The sequence below is a fragment of the Lucilia sericata genome, unplaced genomic scaffold, assembly GCF_015586225.1.
Source record: "Lucilia sericata isolate MDLA Ls3-8-SP2 unplaced genomic scaffold, ASM1558622v1 Contig000117F_arrow, whole genome shotgun sequence".
NCBI lineage: Eukaryota > Metazoa > Arthropoda > Insecta > Diptera > Calliphoridae > Lucilia > Lucilia sericata.
This window is the reverse complement of record NW_023994149.1, coordinates 23,344-36,386: the sequence shown is the minus strand read 5'-3', so window position 1 is coordinate 36,386 and position 13,043 is coordinate 23,344. Positions and strand designations below refer to the sequence as shown.

Genomic DNA, 13,043 nt, shown 5'->3' with positions numbered 1-13,043 from the left:
AAGTATAGAATTTGCTCTTACCATAATATTTATAAACAAACATCCTACTACTACACTAAGATACTATGTAATTGTTATATTACAGAACTTATCGAACACAAAGTTACTTTGTTTTATTATATTTATTACTTTCTGATAGTGAAAAAAGAATTATAATAATACTGTAAGAAAATGCAGAAAATAAAAGTTTTGAGAAAAAAATAAGAAATAATTTTTAATATTATAGCAAGATGTATGAAATCATAAATATATGGACTGTGCATCAATAAACAGTGCAGTAAATTGGAAAGAATACAAAATATTTGCGTATTGTTTACAATAACAAAACGTCTTCAATAATAAATAATACGGAATTTGTAAAAATTATAATATACAAGTGTATCTTTAGTTTAATATAATATTTTAACTTAACATTTTTAAGCAATAATTCCAAAGAAATTTTCTGGGCAAAATGAAGGAAATGGTGAAAAAAATGTTATCATTAAAGGTGTCCAACACTAGCAATGTGGAAACTTCAGACAAAGAGAAACAAATAAGCAATGGAATATTAACTACAGGTAACATTCAAGCAATTTGTTAACTATACAATATTAACAAAAAAAAAAAAAAATAATCTTAAAGGCAACACCTCAACAGCAACAAAGGGTCAACTGGTGCCAGATATGAACGCCATTCAGGACACATTACTCGAACTTTCTACATCGGCCGTTAAGAGCAATATAACCATAACAGATTCATCAAATGTTCATTTAGGCGATAAAATTAATTATGATGGCAATCTGTATTTGAATCTTGTCAAGCAAAATGATGAAACCGGAATATCTTTAATTCAACATGACAATAATAATGGGGTACTAATTAAAACAAGTAAATTGCAATTAAACTTTAATTAGTTTTGTTTTGTTAATGCGTTTTTTTATTATTATTTTATATTTAGCATCGAATGTACACATATCAGATTTTCCTATAATTCCGCGTAGTTTTTGGTCAATTAGAAAGCCCAGAGAAGAATATGATAAAATTAAAGAACCTGTTGGATTGGTCGTAATTTGTAAGTGGTATTGTTAAATATTGAAATTTTATAAAAACGTAATTGATAACTATAAAGTTGTTGGTTCTATTTTTTCTACATATTGCTCATTTACTTAAAGACTGGCATAACCTAAGAATTATTATCCGATAGATTTTATAACTGTTGAATAATGTAATTTAGTGATTTTTTATTTATTATTTATATTATTTCTATTAAAGCTCACACAGCCACTACCAGCTCAACTAATCAATCGAAAAATATTCAATTAATAAGAGATATACAGGTGAGTACAAAATAAAATTAATGAGACTTCATTACAATGATGCTTGTATGTTAACACCTCTACTCTCAAGACTTGTCTTTGTGTTGATTAGAGGTGCTATTTCAAAATCGAATTTAAACCTCTTCTTCTTTAAGTATAATATGTTTGAAATTTATGTATATAGGCCTTTCATGTTGACACCCACAATTGGAATGACATAGGCTATAATTTCCTAATTGGCTGTGATGGTACAGTTTACGAAGGTCGTGGATGGGGCATTGAAGGTGCCCATACATTTGGCTACAATAACCGATCAGTGGGAATTACATTTATAGGTTGTTTTATTAATAAAAAGCCCACAGAGGAAGCATTAAATGCATGTAAAAATTTACTGGAAAGGTTGGACATAAAACATTGATGTGATTTAATTTCAATTTAATTTAAATCTTTTCTTATATTATTTCTTTTAGAGGAATTAATGAAGGTCATTTAGCCAAAAATTATAAATTATTGGGTCATCGTCAGTGTTCCGAAACTGAAAGTCCCGGTACAAAATTGTTTGAAGAAATTACAAAATGGGATCATTTTTATAATAAAACTATTGATGAGGACATATGAGAAGAATTGCAATATATAAAGTATACATACATAATTATATTTTTACGAATAATTATGAATGATTAATACTAATGAAGAATTTATTTACCTAATCAAATTTAAAATATTTGTTACACTTTTTTAGCATTTAAAATATTTGTAATAAGTTTTTAAAAACAGTAGAATGTTACTTTGCTCTCTATGTTATGTTTAAAAAGTAAAAGAGATTTTTTTTGTTTTATTTTTTGTTTTAAATTTTTTCTTGCTATGAATTTTTTCTTTACATTATTGTGAAAAGATATTTTGTAAAAAAAATTTAATTGCTTAAATAAAATTTATATTTTTTATTAATTTGGAAACAGTTTTTTATTATACCCAACACCATAATATAACCATAACAATAAAGAATCAGTAGAAAAGTACGTTCTCAATTTTACATGCCTTGAATTGTCAAAAAAAAAAAAAAGATTCTAGCTGGTTATGATTGTATCATGCCCTACACCACTATAGTGGGTAGGGTATAAAAACTCCCCTTCATAAAATGACTTGAAGGTCAAAATTCACTTATAAACACTAATTACATGATTCTGCATAAATAATGCTAAAGGCTGAATATTAAAGCAAAAGAATCATATATAAAAAGTCCGAGAGCAATGCCGAATCTTAAATACCTTTACATATACGATAGTTTTTCATTTACACATCGAATATTTACAAACATTTTCATTTTATAAGTTTAAAAAATATATCAATAAAAGTGCCTCAGAATGATTTGTATATGTATGTATATTCCAAACGTATTCTTGTAGAGTTTTATTTTGATCGCTAATCCATAAATTATTTACGATTAAGTAATTTTCTGATTTTTATATGTATGCTATGACCAATTATAGGCCGATCCAGAAAATATTTTCGCCATAAATTCGTGTTAACGTTTGTCCCGATATGGATGATTATTTGTTATAATTTCTATTGATATTAGATTCACATATATTTGCAAATTTTTTTGGTAATACCGATATTCCAGATTAAATTCTTAACAATAATTCCATTTTCCGGGAGTGTGTAAATTTGTATGCAAGTTATATGAAATTTTGAACCGATTTCAACCTTGTTAATCCCTGGATGAAAGTAAAACTAGTTGTTGCAGTTTCTGAAAAAACGAATAAAAAACGAGAAAAAAACATAATATTTTTTAATGGGTTATTTCATATTTCCCCGATTTTTACATAGCTAACTTCTCGAAAAAATGTCTATTGAAGATGACTAATAGAATTTACTTTCATGCGAAGGTAAAAAACGGGAGTTGTTTTCAATTATGATTGGCTATAGCCTATAGTTTAGGGTTCTATAGTTGAAACGAAAAGTCGACTTTTCGACTTTTTGCATTTAGTTAAAAGTCGACTTTTCGACCTTTCAACTTTTTCCATTTTATGAAAAGTCGATTTTTCGACTTTTCGACCTTTTTCATTTATTTAAAAGTCGACTTTTAGACTTTTCGACTTTTAGTATTTTATAAATGGTCGACTTTTTCCGACTTTTCGACTTTTTCCGAATTTTCGACTTTTTGACTTTTTCCGACATTTTCCGACTTTTTCGACTTTTCGACTTTTTTCGACTTTTTTCGACTTTTCGACTTTTTCCGACTTTTTTCGACTTTTCGACTTTTTCCGACTTTTCGACTTTTCGATTTTTTACGACTTTTTGACTATTTTCGACTTATTTCGACTTTTTTCGACTTTTTTGCGACTATTTTTTTACTTTTTTCGAGTTTTTCCGACTATTTTAGAGTTTTTGACCTCTTTTCCACTTTTTTAAAATTTTCGACTATTTTCGATTTTTCGACTTTTTTCGACTTTTCGACTTTTTCCGACTTTTCGACTTTTTTCGACTTTTCGACTTTTTTCGACTTTTTTCGACTTATCGACTTTTTTCGACAAAAAGTCGATTGTTCGATTATTCGAAAGTCGATTTATAGAACCCTACTATAGTTCATTTTAAGAATATAACGAAAAGCAAAATGTTATAAATAAGTTCATATAAATACGTATTAATATGTATGTTGCTCGAGATAGATATATGCTATCTAAAATTTAATAAATTATCGATTAAATAAATATTTTAACAATTTTGCCATCACTATTAATTAAGCAAATACAAACGATAATTTCTTTGAGACGATAAATCCGTTCGGGTAAACTACACATAAACATTGAAAAAAATCCCCGCGATGATAAATAATAACATGAACTAAATTTTAACCTTTAGTTATCTTTTATTAAGCAAATGAATTGCGGCTAGTGATTATAAAACAAAAAATAAATAAATTTTTATTGAAAATATATTGTGATTTAAAAATTTTCAATGGCTAGCAGTGAAATATTACCAGCATGTGAAGCATTGGACGATGCTGAGTCACTGGCATCTTCTATTGTAGAATCTAGTATAGTGGATTCAGCATCAGAAGCGGATTCAGCATCACAAGGTAGTATTATAATTGACTAAATAATAAAATACTTTTTCTTAAAACATAAATATAATTATTTTTTCCTTTTTGCTTTTTCTTATAGACGATAATGACTCACACAGTTATACAAACATCTCTGAACTGCCTATTTATAATCAATTATTAAATACGAATTCTTTAAGAAAACAATTGGAACAAATCACACCTTTAGCCACCTACAATAATGTTAGTGTTTCAAATTCAACAAATGTGGTTTTTGGAAATGTTATTAAAGTTAAGGGAGTATTAAATATAAATGTTTATAATAAAGATAAAAATAACAAAAATCATAATGAAAAACAAGAAGAAAACATTGATCCGTCACATAAATGCAGGGAATCACCTCGAGCCAATAAGGAATGTAAGTCATATTTTATGTACATTGTACACATGATTTTATTTTACAAGAACTAATTTTGATAAAATTTATTTACTTTTCTAGCCTTAAATGATAATAGTTCCTTGTGCCGCATAATACCTCGCAATTATTGGTCTACTTTGGAGCCATCAGAAGAATTTGAATATATTGACGGACCCGTAGATATAGTTATCATTTGTAAGTTTTATAGATTTTTGTATCCTTTGTAATGAATAATCATTAAATACATATATTTTACAGCTCATACTGCCACTGATAGTTCTTTGAGTTCTCAGGAAAACACACAATTAATACGAAATATCCAGGTACTATATACATACATATTTAATACGATATTTGGGATCCATATTCAAAAATATAAAATTATTTGTTTTTAGACTTTCCATGTCGATGCACAAGGTTGGGATGATATTGGCTATAATTTCCTAATTGGTTGTGATGGCAATGTTTACGAAGGACGCGGCTGGAATGTTGTTGGTGTTCACACATACGGTTATAATAGAAGATCACTGGGCATTGGTTTTATAGGTTCCTTCTCGCGTTCCTTGCCTTCGCAAAAAGCTTTAGAAGCATGCAAAAATTTACTTAAAAGGTAAATGAATAAATAAATTTTTCTGAAATTGGTCTTATATTAAGATAATTTCTATATTTTAGAGGCGTCGAGGAAGGTCATTTAAAAAATAATTACAAATTATTGGGTCACCGTCAATGCATAGCAACTGTTAGTCCCGGAAGATTGTTATATGAAGAAATAACTAAATGGGATAATTTTTACCCAAAAGATATACATGATGATTTAAAAAGTTAATATAATTGAAGGGACTTTCTTGCAGTAACTTTATAAGACACATGATTTCGAAAATTACCATCATTAACTTTATAGATTTCTTATATTATATTTTAACAAATTTAAAAAAAAAACTTATAATTTTTTTAGAATATTGTTTGCTACTTATCAAGTACCCGCAAAACTACCCTTCAATTATGCGTTGTTCAAAAAATAAACCCATTAGTATTGATGATTTTACATTTTAGTCTTAAGTTTTTATTTTTATTATTGTTATCTACAAATTTAAGGTAAACTTTTTAAAATAATAAAAATGTAAATATTTTTTATATGAAACACCACCACATGGATATGCTATTAACAAAATTCTGAAAATGATTTTTTAGATTATTTTTTTTTTCTTAAAAATTTTGAATAAATTTCGAAGGCTATTTTCGATATGTTTACATAGGTATTCATACACAAAGAAAGATATTTGAAAGACCTTTTATAATTATTTGGTAAACAAGAATATTCCAAATTTTAAATCACCAATATTCTGCATTTCGATTACGTTTCCGTATTCAGTTACGCTACTATCGAAAATTGGTATTCTAACTAGGGTTCTATAGTTGAAACGAAAAGTCGACTTTTCGACTTTTTGCATTTAGTTAAAAGTCGACTTTTCGACCTTTCGACTTTTTCCATTTTATGAAAAGTCGATTTTTCGACCTTTTTCATTTATTTAAAAGTCGACTTTTAGACTTTTCGACTTTTAGTATTTTATAAATGGTCGACTTTTCGACTTTTTCCGACTTTTTTTCGACTTTTTCCGACTTTTTTCGACTTTTCGACTTTTTCCGACTTTTTTCGACTTTTCGACTTTTTTCGACTTTTCGACTTTTTCCGACTTTTTTCAACTTTTCGACTTTTTCCGACTTTTCGACTTTTCGATTTTTTACGACTTTTTGACTATTTTCGACTTATTTCGACTTTTTTTTCGACTTTTTTCGACTATTTTTTACTTTTTTCGAGTTTTTCCGACTATTTTAGAGTTTTTGACCTCTTTTCCACTTTTTTAAAATTTTCGACTATTTTCGACTTTTCGACTTTTTTCGACTTTTCGACTTTTTCCGACTTTTTCCGACTTTTCGACTTTTTTCGACTTATCGACTTTTTTCGACTTTTCGACTTTTTTCGATTTTTCGACTTTTTTCGACTTTCCGACTTTTCGACTTTTTTCGACTTATCGACTTTTTTCGACTTTTCGACTTTTTTCGATTTTTCGACTTTTTTTCGACTTTCCGACTTTTCGACTTTTATTTACAAAGTCGACTTTTCGACTTTTTTCATAGACGATAGTCGAGTTATAGACTTTTTTGGAACAAAATAGTCGACTTCGACTTTTTTCGACAAAAAGTCGATTGTTCGATTATTCGAAAGTCGATTTATAGAACCCTAATTCTAACAAAAAACTGAATCGGAAGGAAATGAACAAGCAATTCTACGTTTTTGTAAGTTGTTATTTTAGTGACGGAGCTTCGAATCGAAATGCAGAATTACCAAACTGAGAAAATTTCGATTCGAAGTGAAATGCAGAATACATTAAATATGTACATACATTAAATTAAATCCGAAGAAAATACACCTAGGCCAAATATTTTTATGGACCAATCCAAGTTTAAGTTTTATATGTGCAAAATTTTGTGGTAATATGTACTATATTCCAGAGAAAGTTACTAAAAATAAATCTAATTTCTAGAAATGTGTAAATTTGTATGGTAACTATATGAAATTTTGAACCGATTTAAAAATTTTCAACTTCAAGAATAAAAAAAAACATAATCTTTCCATGGATTGTTTCGGAATTTTTCTCATATCTCCGTTATATATGTACCAAATAGTAAACTTTTTAAAGACATGATAGAACTATTGAAGATTTGGATTTCGCAGATATGTATCTAGGGTCTTCACAAAACTTATTTGAACAAACGGACGGTCAGATAGACAGTCAGAAAGAGGGACATGTCTAAATAGACATATGTTCGAAAAACTGTAGAAATTACAAACGGAATGACAAATTTATATATAAAGGGTACAAAAACTCACTAAAAGTATCTTTAACAATAATTTTGAACCCTCCTAATATTTATATTATACATTTTTCTTTGTAACATTTTTCGTACTTCATAAATATGCTATATTTCTTCTTTTTTGTTTTTGACTAGTGTTTATAAATAAATTTCACAAATAATTGTTAAAAATTGTATAAAGCAAGTGTGAAAATACTGGAAATATAAAACTGAAATAAAATTAAATAAAAATCACATAAAAATAAATAGAATAAAAGAAGAATAACAAAGAAAAAATTGTTTTGATGGTCAAGAATTGTAAAAATTAAGACAAAAATTATTAAAAATACCTATAATTTTTGACAAATTCAATTGAAAAATAAAAACGTATGTAGATAAGATAAACAATATTCATAAGTACATACAAAGTTATAAATAATCAATAATCACGAGGATATAACTCAATAAATATTATATGTTGAAATATATAAACTATTAAAAAGTATCTAAAATATTTGATAATAGGCGGATTTAGTTTATGTATCCGACACGCTAATTAGGCAAGTGCTGTATAAAAATATGTCTAAGCTACCCGCAAATAAAAGTGACGAAATTAGAAGTTGGTTAAATTCAATAGATATAAATGAAGATGCTGAGCTAAGCGATATAGAAGCAACATGTCCGAGTGTAGTTGAATCGAGTATAATAGAATCATCAAGTTCGTCTGACTCTGGTGATGAAGTGGCCTTGGGCCAGTCTTCCCATAATCATATTAAAGAATACAATAACAATTTATTGCCACAGATTCCTGCACTCAGTTTTAACAACGTTAATATCTGCAATTCGTCAAATGTTTATTTGGGAAATATTTACAGTGTAAATGGAACTCTAAATATAAATGTTATTAATGGCGAAGAGAAACCTCAGGAGGATCAAGAATCGGCAGCAAAAAAGTGTAAGCTTTTATTATAGTGTAGTAGCGTATATACATTACTTACTCTTCATTATTCTAGCACCCGTTATTAGACCTGCCTGTCTGATATTTCCACGTTATCGTTGGCTGGCTATGGATCCTCTAAGTGAATCTAATAAATTACCAGAACCCGTAGAATTTATATCAATTGGTAAAGTATTTTTGTTTTTTATACCATTCAGTACGTGAAAAGGGTATAATGTTTGAACATAAGTTTGTAATTTATAAACTATAATTTTTCGACCCTATAAAGTATATATTCCGATGTCTGTAGGTACGTTGAAATAAGGTTTTAAAAGAGCCCAGTTATCCGTGAGTTCGGAACTTTCAATAATTCTTTCAGAAATAACGGAGATATGTGTAAAATTCTGAAACAACCCATGAAAATATTACGTTTTCTCCTTATTCTTGATTAGTATTTTCAGAAACTATACGTCAAGAGATTAAGTATTAGAATCGATTTAAAATTTTAAATACAAATTTAAATACTCAAGAAAATTGGATTTATTAACAATAAAACTCCCTCTAGAATATCGGTTTTACCACAAAATTTTACACATAAAAATATATGTAATATCAATAGAAATAGTATTACCCAATAAACCAAACGATATTATAACGATATCGAAACGATATCACTTAGATGATAAAAAATATCATAAGTGATAGTCGTTCTCGTATCGAGAACGATAGTATTTACGTACTAAATGGTACCTTTCCTTATGATATCGTTTTTCCATAAAATTATGATATCGTTTTCGCTATCATAATTTCCAAAAATAATGATAGTTAAATCGCATTTTTCAGTTTTTTTCTGTATGCTCTTTTATTCTTAAAATTTCATTTAAAACGCTATTTAACTTAATATTTCGCTATTATACATATAAAAAAGCCTGAAAAGGGAAGGATTGCATTCATTTGTACATATTTACATACATACATTAATACATATTTTAAAGTAATCATATTTTTCATCACATTATGCATTGTCTTGCAAATACCTGAAACTTTTCAAAATTGCATACATGTCAACTTACCACAAAACTGAAGTATCGAACGAAATTCGCGTATTTATTTGGATTATTTATCAATAATTTAGTTGATTTTATTTTAATATCCTTTTTAGTTTTCTTATGTTCGAAAATTTTTATTGAAATTATTTTTATGTTTGAAGTTTTTTTCAAATGTTTGTATTTTCTTAATTTTTTTATTGGAAACAAAATATAAAACGATATTATAATAATATCGTTTTAAATAATGAAATATGATATCATAATCGCCCTTTAAAAGCAATACCGTTTTCGCTATCATATCGTTCTTTGGTTTATTGGGTATTTACTAAAACCTGAATCGAACGATAATAGACATTAAATGGGAGGTATTTAAGGTCCACTTTCGAATATGAATTAAACGAAATTCATTAGCATATACGTACAAAATTTAACATGAACATTTTTCCGGGTCGGCTTCCGTATAAAATTAACTTCGGAAAGTTATGAAATAATAATTATTTGAGATAAAATTATTTTCGAATGTGTTTTGTATATAAACAGATACTCTGTGAAAGCTTTTCCTTATAGGTGAACGATATTTACTCTCTTACTTGTTTTTTTAAGATTTAATTTTCATTCATAATTTAATTTATTTATATCATTTTTTCATATTAAGGATATACCGCCACTACTAGTTCAACGGTACAAGCTCGAAATATAGGCATAATAAGGGATTATCAAGTGAGTATCCGATTAAATGCAGATTATGATAAATTTAAAAAACAATATTTTTAATAAAAAAATTAAAATTTATATTTTCGAAAATTTGAAAATATAAGAAAATGTGATTAAATAAATTAAAAATATTTTTTTAAATCCTTGCGCTTTACGAATTATTGTAACAACTTCATTCGAACATAAGTTTGAATGTTCAAAACATTTTTCGGAATTCTTCTGCGATTATTTTAACCCCATTTTATTCTAATTTTAGACTCTCAATGTTGAGGCTCAAGGTTTTAACGATATAATTTATAATTTTCTTATCGGCTGTGATGGTACTATTTACGAAGGTCGTGGCTGGGGTGTGGAGGGTGATCACACCGCTGGTTATAATCATAAATCCATAGGTGTGGCAATAATTGGTAATTTTAAACAAGAACTGCCTCCCGAAAGAACATTTAAAGCCTGCCAAAAGCTAATAACACGGTAAAATATTAGAAAAATAATTTAAAAATTATCTTTAAGGCTTTATTAATATGATATTTTCCATCTATTATAGCGGCATTGATGAAGGTCATCTATCGAAAGACTATAAAATATTTGCACCGCCCACAGCAAATTATAACTTATTAAATGAGGAACTTAAAAAATGGGACCATTTTTGGGATATACAGAACTGCAATGAAAGTTGATGGGGTGGAGGACTATAATTGTCTATAATGGAGGATACATTCGAATATTTTCTGAAGAATGTCATTATTATCCAAAGAAACTGGGAAGGAAATTACTTAGAACTCAGGCAAATAAGCTAAATGCAATTTAGCTTTGATTGTTTAGAAGGCAAAATGATAAAACGTGTCTGGCTGTTAAGTTTTTATATTTAAGGACAATAATTTTTGTATTAAATGCAAATGAAATTAAACATATTTTTGTATGTGTTATTAACAATGTTCAATGTTTTACTTGAAGATTTATAGTTTACTGCCTCTTGTTGTAATAACGAAAACACTTAAGCGGGCCAACTTTGCAAGAAAAAAAAAACATATCTTAGGTCAAGTAATGATACTTGTTTTATGTTAAAAATAATACATTTTATTCCTATATATTTAGAGTAAATGTCGGAAACTTTAAAGCATTTGCCGCGGAAACTTGTTTAATGCCCAGGATAAAGAGATCGACTTATGCTTTACGAGGAGTAGATAGGATAGCTTTAATATTTATCTAAAATTGTATAAATATTTTATCGTTTATATTCATACTTAAGTACATATTTATTTTCAATAAAACCATTATATTTAAATGTTTTTTTTTTAATAATTTGTTTATTTTACTTCACAATTTATGCTTAAAGCTTACAAATTTTTTAAAATTGAATTTTAAACTGCTGGTAAAGTGTTGGTGAAATTAAGAATTCATGGAATTATAAAACCAAATTTAAATTTAGATGTTTATTCGGCAGCGGCTTGTTTTGCTGTAAAGAAAATCAAAAACATTATTAGCAAATATTACAAAATTTGTAAATACATTGAAAACAAGAATACATTTAAGGAAAATAAGCATACATTTAGGGAATTTTTTTAGGATGATAAATTATTAAGGTGTTTTATTTAAAGGAATTTGGAAGGTCGAAAAATTTACGAAAATGTTCATTATGTAAAGTTGAGTTATTTATTATTGTTTGTAAATAGTTTTTCAAGAATGTTAAGCAGATTTGCAGATTTAAGTTAATGTTCATAGGAAGGCCTTTCTCCAGAAAGGTCCAATCGAAGATGTTTAAAATCTGCAAATCTGGGATGCTATTAGTTATTTTAATTTGAGAGATATATCATCTCAATACAAGACATTTAACATATAAATTTGGAACTTTTTCTAGTACTTGTTTAAAAGTAACATGAAATTTAAACGGGGATTAAATATATTTTTAATCCAAATTGAGTTAACGATGAAAGAGGTAAGCAATATTTTGGAAAAGGGTAGGTATGTAACAAACAAGCCTTTACATATATTTCAGCTTACTTTTTCTTGAGAAAAGTTCTTTAAAATAGAAACTTAATAGTCTATTTTAAAGTTTTCACTTTTCATCTGTAAAATTAATCATAAGAAAATAATGAATAAATAAAAAAGTATAAAATTACAATACAAAGCAAATTTACTATATTCTAAGAAAACCAAATAAAAAAACCAAAACTGTTTTTCATAAAACTAATTTTTAAAATTTTCCTAAAAAAGTATTTTTTTCTAATCTCATTCCGGAATCAGAACTAATACTTACGTGCTGGTTTGCCGTTAGTCCAGGGGGTGAATTTGACATGGCTGTCGGCACGTTTGGCAGCCTCGGCACGCAAATCCGATTTCAAGGCTTGACGCACAACTTTAGCGCAGATGTTGGAGTATTGGATGTAGCTGAAAATTATATAAATAATTTACTATTTTCTTCACATAATTTAAACATTCATCTTGACACTTTTTGACTGTGACGTAAATTACGTAATGTTTGCAACTTTTGCCAAAACTTTGGATTCTTTTCATTTATTTACAAAATACTTACGTAATTCCAGCGGCTCTCCAGGCGTTAGTCATTTTGCTTTATTTTTTGTTTTAAATTACAATTTTTAAAAGAAAATTTGCAAAATTTCTATATTTTTTTTCTGCAGCAGCTCGTGTGTGCGGTCTGTCAAGAAAAAAATTCCTAATTAAACACAGTGTTGTATGGGCAAAGTAGGAGTTGTATAAAAGAGTAGTA

General features: G+C 27.6%; 4 protein-coding genes across 10 annotated transcripts; 3 read left to right on the top strand and 1 right to left on the bottom strand.

Annotated features, from left to right (window-relative positions):
- LOC119600589 (peptidoglycan recognition protein-like) lies at nucleotides 1-2,233 on the top strand. Of its 4 annotated transcripts, XM_037950915.1 has the most exons (8): nucleotides 15-163; nucleotides 227-356; nucleotides 422-557; nucleotides 622-867; nucleotides 938-1,051; nucleotides 1,252-1,316; nucleotides 1,480-1,694; nucleotides 1,766-2,169. In XM_037950915.1, the coding sequence occupies exons 3-8, from the start codon at nucleotides 452-454 to the stop codon at nucleotides 1,911-1,913; spliced, it is 894 nt and encodes a 297-aa protein (XP_037806843.1). In that variant the 5' UTR covers nucleotides 15-163; nucleotides 227-356; nucleotides 422-451; the 3' UTR covers nucleotides 1,914-2,169. The 4 variants fall into 4 exon arrangements, with proteins under 4 accessions (XP_037806842.1, XP_037806843.1, XP_037806844.1 ...); XM_037950916.1 differs by lacking the exon at nucleotides 227-356 and having other exon boundaries at nucleotides 16-163; nucleotides 1,766-2,168; XM_037950913.1 differs by having other exon boundaries at nucleotides 18-163; nucleotides 227-557; nucleotides 1,766-2,168.
- A 1,844-nt stretch (nucleotides 2,234-4,077) lies between these two features.
- LOC119600571 (peptidoglycan recognition protein-like) lies at nucleotides 4,078-5,889 on the top strand. 2 transcript variants are annotated; one of them, XM_037950887.1, is made up of 6 exons: nucleotides 4,078-4,377; nucleotides 4,463-4,734; nucleotides 4,849-4,954; nucleotides 5,018-5,082; nucleotides 5,155-5,369; nucleotides 5,432-5,889. In XM_037950887.1, the coding sequence occupies exons 1-6, from the start codon at nucleotides 4,257-4,259 to the stop codon at nucleotides 5,583-5,585; spliced, it is 933 nt and encodes a 310-aa protein (XP_037806815.1). In that variant the 5' UTR covers nucleotides 4,078-4,256; the 3' UTR covers nucleotides 5,586-5,889. The 2 variants fall into 2 exon arrangements, with proteins under 2 accessions (XP_037806815.1, XP_037806814.1); XM_037950886.1 differs by having other exon boundaries at nucleotides 4,463-4,759; nucleotides 4,841-4,954; nucleotides 5,432-5,888.
- A 1,929-nt stretch (nucleotides 5,890-7,818) lies between these two features.
- On the top strand, nucleotides 7,819-11,572 carry LOC119600572 (peptidoglycan-recognition protein LE-like). The gene is made up of 5 exons (XM_037950888.1): nucleotides 7,819-8,570; nucleotides 8,629-8,739; nucleotides 10,257-10,321; nucleotides 10,572-10,786; nucleotides 10,860-11,572. The coding sequence occupies exons 1-5, from the start codon at nucleotides 8,195-8,197 to the stop codon at nucleotides 10,990-10,992; spliced, it is 900 nt and encodes a 299-aa protein (XP_037806816.1). The 5' UTR covers nucleotides 7,819-8,194; the 3' UTR covers nucleotides 10,993-11,572.
- A 22-nt stretch (nucleotides 11,573-11,594) lies between these two features.
- Nucleotides 11,595-13,043, bottom strand: LOC119600573 (protein stunted). Of its 3 annotated transcripts, XR_005231153.1 has the most exons (4): nucleotides 12,849-13,043; nucleotides 12,573-12,703; nucleotides 12,317-12,382; nucleotides 11,595-11,771 (listed from the first exon to the last, which is right to left on the bottom strand). XR_005231153.1 is itself a non-coding variant. In XM_037950890.1 (3 exons), exons 1-3 carry the CDS (start codon nucleotides 12,878-12,880, stop codon nucleotides 11,749-11,751), a joined length of 186 nt encoding a protein of 61 aa, XP_037806818.1. In that variant the 5' UTR covers nucleotides 12,881-13,043; the 3' UTR covers nucleotides 11,595-11,748. The 3 variants fall into 3 exon arrangements, 2 of the variants coding, with proteins under 2 accessions (XP_037806818.1, XP_037806819.1); XM_037950890.1 differs by lacking the exon at nucleotides 12,317-12,382; XM_037950891.1 differs by lacking the exon at nucleotides 11,595-11,771 and having other exon boundaries at nucleotides 12,316-12,382.

Excerpts from the sequence above, each read along its gene's own strand:
- LOC119600572 (XM_037950888.1), top strand. The coding sequence starts at position 8,195 with ATGTCTAAGCTACCCGCAAATAAAAGTGACGAAATTAGAAGTTGGTTA. Across the intron at positions 8,571-8,628 it reads AGAATCGGCAGCAAAAAAGT|CACCCGTTATTAGACCTGCC; the intron begins GTAAGCTTTTAT and ends TCATTATTCTAG. Across the intron at positions 8,740-10,256 it reads CGTAGAATTTATATCAATTG|GATATACCGCCACTACTAGT; the intron begins GTAAAGTATTTT and ends TTTCATATTAAG.
- LOC119600571 (XM_037950886.1), top strand. The coding sequence starts at position 4,257 with ATGGCTAGCAGTGAAATATTACCAGCATGTGAAGCATTGGACGATGCT. Across the intron at positions 4,378-4,462 it reads AGCGGATTCAGCATCACAAG|ACGATAATGACTCACACAGT; the intron begins GTAGTATTATAA and ends TTTTTCTTATAG. Across the intron at positions 5,370-5,431 it reads TGCAAAAATTTACTTAAAAG|AGGCGTCGAGGAAGGTCATT; the intron begins GTAAATGAATAA and ends TCTATATTTTAG.
- LOC119600589 (XM_037950914.1), top strand. The coding sequence starts at position 452 with ATGAAGGAAATGGTGAAAAAAATGTTATCATTAAAGGTGTCCAACACT. Across the intron at positions 558-621 it reads CAATGGAATATTAACTACAG|GCAACACCTCAACAGCAACA; the intron begins GTAACATTCAAG and ends ATAATCTTAAAG. Across the intron at positions 868-937 it reads TGGGGTACTAATTAAAACAA|CATCGAATGTACACATATCA; the intron begins GTAAATTGCAAT and ends TTTTATATTTAG.
- LOC119600573 (XM_037950890.1), bottom strand. The coding sequence starts at position 12,880 with ATGACTAACGCCTGGAGAGCCGCTGGAATTAC. Across the intron at positions 12,704-12,848 it reads TGGAGAGCCGCTGGAATTAC|CTACATCCAATACTCCAACA; the intron begins GTAAGTATTTTG and ends TATAATTTTCAG. Across the intron at positions 11,772-12,572 it reads GACTAACGGCAAACCAGCAC|CAAAACAAGCCGCTGCCGAA; the intron begins GTAAGTATTAGT and ends TTTTCTTTACAG.